Source organism: Piliocolobus tephrosceles, unplaced genomic scaffold, assembly GCF_002776525.5.
Source record: "Piliocolobus tephrosceles isolate RC106 unplaced genomic scaffold, ASM277652v3 unscaffolded_30373, whole genome shotgun sequence".
NCBI lineage: Eukaryota > Metazoa > Chordata > Mammalia > Primates > Cercopithecidae > Piliocolobus > Piliocolobus tephrosceles.
Window position 1 is genome coordinate 11,932 of NW_022313614.1, and position 4,982 is coordinate 16,913.

General features: G+C 52.0%; 1 protein-coding gene across 1 annotated transcript in view; it reads right to left on the reverse strand.

Moving 5' to 3' along the window:
* Window positions 1–592: 592 nt before the first annotated feature.
* Window positions 593–4,982, reverse strand: part of TOR1A (torsin family 1 member A) — an 11,206-nt gene continuing 6,816 nt past the window's right edge. Inside the window, exon 5 of the mRNA XM_026451776.1 lies at window positions 593–1,871. Within this exon, the coding sequence (XP_026307561.1) occupies window positions 1,621–1,871 (251 nt within the window). The 3' untranslated portion in view covers window positions 593–1,620. The remainder of the gene's footprint in view (window positions 1,872–4,982) is intronic.

Here is a 4,982-nt window from a genome sequence, read left to right on the forward strand (position 1 = left end):
CTTGGGACTTCTGGTGCCTGGGCCACACTCTTCAAATGAATGATTAGACCTAATCTGTCACTCCCAGGGACATAACAGGCCGGCTACAGCTAAATACCAAGAACTTTCTAATGCTCAGAGCCATCTTTAGGGCTTGGGTGCCCTAGTGGGACCCCATGCAGGCTGGGGAGCCATAAGGCAGAGGAGACTTGCATTAGACCTGCAGCTTAGGCCACCAACTCGTCTTCTGTGCTTACTAGAAGTGGTTCCTGCAGTGCTCGCAGCAGCTGCACCCATGGGAGCACTGCCCACGTGCGGGGACACAGGCATAAAACAAGGTGTGCTTACCTTAGTCTACGGTGCTGTTCCTGCTGGCATCTCAGCTGTACTTGAACTCTGTGGCTGGGTGTCAGGAGCTCCAAGAACCGCACAATGGAGGGCGACTTCCCAGACCACTGGGCGAGGGGACAGCGCCATCGTAAGATCCTCAGATCCCTGTGTGAGACTTTCTTTCCAACCTGGATTGTTCTGCTAGGTCTTCACTTGCAGCCTCACCTCACAAGGCCTACAGGGGAGGGCACTTCTCCCTCTTCAAAAACGTACTCGCCAATGACACATGCAAACTTTTATTGTAAAACGGTAGCCATCTGCATTTACAAAGAAAGACACCGTTCTCAGCATCCTCGGAAGGGGCAGCTAAACTTTATGGGAGGTTTCGGGGATTTGACTGAGTGTAACAAAAAATAGTATAAATGAGGAAGACTTAATATGGCAAAATTCACATAATTTAGAATCCAGCAGAGCACGTGTGGCTCATTCAGGATGGACAGTGAAGGGCCACCTTTTGCAAAATAAGAGTGACTGGCAAGTGACAAGCTGGAAATACTTTTCTTTCAAAAGACTTGTTCTAACAAATGTTGACAGTGTTGCCAAAATCATTCCCACGGCTCCCTTTGTTGCTAAGGTTAAAACCCTTGGAGAGGCTGTTTCAGGCTTATCTGTGGTGCCTGAAGGCGTCCTCTTACCTACTTGTCCTTCATCTAAACACTTCATTGCCCCTGACAGCGTCCGCTGGGACCATCCTGGGACAGAGCTGGCTTGTGCTCCAGCCACATCCCCAGCAATGCCCTCCTGTGGCACAAATGCCATGCACGTGTGCTTGGGCTCATTTCCAGTGAAGATACATCACAGTATACGTCATAATGACGGGAACTTAAAACACACACACACAAGGCCAACAACTTAGAATCTCAGCAGTCTCTCATAATGTTAAAAATCATTATTTTAAATAAAGTTACCACATTTTCAATAAAACTTATTCATCCTTCCTTGAAACAGAAACACTTGCAATTAAAACATAATTTGTAAAAAATCATGAGCCCTGCGATGAGTGGGCTGGGAGCTGGCCCCTTCCTTCTGTGCGGGCTCGGGAAGCTTCACGTCCTTGCCCATGGTCCCTCGGTGGCCTACAGGCACCAGGGGGTGGAAACAATGCCGGGGAGAGAATTCCTGTCACTTCAAACAGGAAACATTCACTCTGATTCCTCTTCCAGGGAAAGGAGCTGGGGGAGGAGGCGTGAAAGGACTGCGTGTTGTTTCTTTTCCAACTCCAAGCAGAGACTCGGTTGCCAATCATGGCTGTCAATCATCGTAGTAATAATCTAACTTGGTGAACACCGTTTTGCAGCCTTTATCTGAGAAAACTCTCTCCTCTTTGGGGAAAAATGTCATCTCCTCAGCCACTCTGCTTACAATGTCTTCATTAGTTTCATAGCCTCGGGACTGCATTTCAACTCGGATACACATTTTTAGGTGTTTGTATTCCAGGGGGAGGAAGGGAACAAAATAATCAATGAGGTTCCGGTCAATTAAGCTGCTGTGCCAGAAGCCACCTGGGAAGAAGAAACAAGGTGCTGTTCATCCACATCCACCCTCTACACGAGTCCTGGGGATCACTCACCCCCCCTCCCACCCCTCCCACACACCCCGGGTGGGCTCACCCACCCTCCCACCCGTCCCACACACACCTACTGGGTGTGCCCTCTCCCTTGTGGAGCTCCAGATCAGTGGGGAAGGCAGATGTTAACAGGCACCTGTACATTGGGATGCTTCTGTGACAGTGGAAAGGGACACCCTCTTTACACTGCGGGCTGGGGGGGGCCTCCCAAGGTATGACTTAAGAGATCGAAGATGGGAAAGAGGTCCTGGGGCCCAGGAACAAGCAGAGGCAGTGGGGAAGGCAGAGTTCCACAGAAAGCAGGAGGCAAGAGGAGTTCCCGGGAAGGCCTACCAGCCACGCTGGTAATTTTTTACTCTCCCTGGAGTTTCAGCAGCTGGACTAACAGGGAAGGCTGCTGCCGCTGCCACAGTGCCCAGCCCCTGCAGAGCATGTGGGCACCAAAACTAGCCTCGGGAGTGTGGATGTGCAGCCCACGCCGGGCTCCCTATGAAGGCCTGGCCTTGGCCGTATTTTCTCCCCTGAATGTGGGCTGGCTCTGCACCTGCCCCATCCACTCCTCCTGGGCTCCTGGAACTCCTGACCCAGGATACCTCCTCCCAGCCCCAGATGACACAGCACACACTACGTCACCCACCAGCCCATGCGTGTCTTCTAGTGAGCTGATTCCCTTCTGCTCTGCCATGTAATTCTGGGGCTCCATCCCCAACCCAAGCTCCTCCTCATTCACTGGGTTAATACGTTTCATGCCCAACAGTGCTTTGCACACAATTGGTGCTCAATAAATGTGTGGCTGACTGATAAGAGTGGAGCTTGTGGCCAGGGAAAGAACAGAACCAACCACTGAATGGCAACAAGGGGCAGTCTTGCTATCACGAGCTGGTTCTCAGAGGCCTGCTCTGTACCAGGCACGCCCTGGGCCTGGGGACACAGCTGAGGGCGGACAGCCCTCACGGCTTTACCACTCTAGGGCAAGAGACACCCGACAAACCAGGAAACAGTCTCAGATGGTGCTTGGAGTGATGAACGCTGCACAGCAGAATGGACATGGAGAGCAGGAGGTGGAGCACGTTGGGCGGGACCTCAGGGCAGAGCCCGAGCAACAAGGACCCCACCACGCAGACCCAGGAATGACAGCAGACCTCAGACCCAGGAATGACTGACAGGTGACCTCAGGCAACCCTGAGACTTTACAGTTATCTCCTGAGGACTCCCAAGTTTGCCCTCCCAGCCTGATGGCCTCCCTGGGGCTTCGCAGCTCTGCCCTGATGCCCTGATGCCATCGCCCACTACGCTCGCCTGTCCTTCCTGCTGTCCCTTCCCTTCAATGGCAGCGCCACCCTTCCCATTGCTCAAGTCAGGTCCTTGGTTCTTCTCTCGTTTCCACATACAATTCTGCAGGAAGTCTTACAGGTTCTACCTTCAAAACACACCCAGAACCCAACCATGTCCCTCCACCGCCACTACTTCCACGCTGGGTTCTCTGGCCCTGTGCTGTGGGTCTGTCCTCCACCCAGTTGCCAGCAAGGTCCTGTGAAGGCCTTGTCAGATCACAGCACTGCCTGCCCAGGATCCTCCAGGCCTCTCTCTTCCACTTGGAATAAGACCCAAGGTTCACCATGGCCCACTAGGCTTTCCACGGTCTGCACCTCCACCCCAAATCTCGCCTCTTCTATCACCTCCTGTTCCCCTCCTCTGTTTATCCTCAACCAGTCACAGTGACTCCAAGCACAGGCCCCGCTCAGGCCCCTGGATGTGCTGTCCGCACTGGGGAATGCTTTTCCCTTAGACATCCGCATGGCTCACTCCCTCAGGTCAGCCCAAAAGCCACCCTCACAGGGAGCCTTCCCTGTCCACTCTATTAAAGCAGAGCCCATCCTTACCCTGCACCCCAAAGCCTTTCTTTTTTTCCCCTACTGGCGCTGGGGAGAAAGATATATGTATATATGTATGTCCATGTGTGTACATGTGTGATGTGTGCATTATGTACTGCATGTATACACACAAACACATCACACACATTAACGTATCTATCCCCCACCATCCGATACATTTTCTTTCTTTATTATCACTAGGATGTGGGATCGATAAGGGCAAGAATTTCTGTGTGTGTTCACTGCTATGTCCCCAGTCTAGGTGTGATGCCTGGCACCTACCAGAGCTCCATATACATGTGTTGAATGAATGTTCAGCCATCTGCCTGAGGCCACAGTCAGTCTGTGGGCCAGGGCTGCCCGACTCCCAGGCTGGCACTCCTGAGTGCCGTGTAACCTCCACAGCATGGATTCGAGGCCACTGGGCTCATCTGCCTCAGCATTAGGCTAAGGTTTCTGCTGCATGTGCTCATGTTTTGTAACAAGGCAAGAAACTATCCAACATGTTACAAAATACTTGTCTGGCCTCAGTAGTATTCCACTTGCACACACTGACATACAGTACCCCATGTTGTTCACTAACTGCAGGATGAATTTCCTGGCAAGTCTGTCTCAAATGAGCCCTTCTGTTTTTGTCATCTCCAGAACCTGAAGCGCAAAGACTTGAACAGCCAGCCCTGCACAACTCACAGGTCTTAGCCAGTGAGTTAGCCTCCATTATGCTGGCTTTCTGCCTCCCCAGATTCAAGGTCAAAGATCTCATGACATTCCCTGGAGAAGTAGCGAGCTACAACTTAAAAGCTCAGGTTTTAGAATCAGAGATACTGAACAGGCTGCATGGCCCTGGACAAGCTGCCACATCTCTTTGAGTCTCGAGGTATGGTGAACTGAGTGAAATCCGCAGGCAAAGTGTTTCACACGGTGCCCAGTACAAAATAAGGGTCCAACCACTATTTGGCTGTTGCTCTTGGGCAATGAAGAGAAAGGGAAAAACTAACAGGTCATCCCTCCCCTTGAGCTGCCCTTGGCAGCCTTCGTTGCTCAACTACTGGCTCTTTCTTCTACAAAGAAAATTGGCCGGGCGCGGTGGCTCAAGCCTGTAATCCCAGCACTTTGGGAGGCCGAGGCGGGTGGAACACGAGGTCAGGAGATCGAGACCATCCTGGCTAACA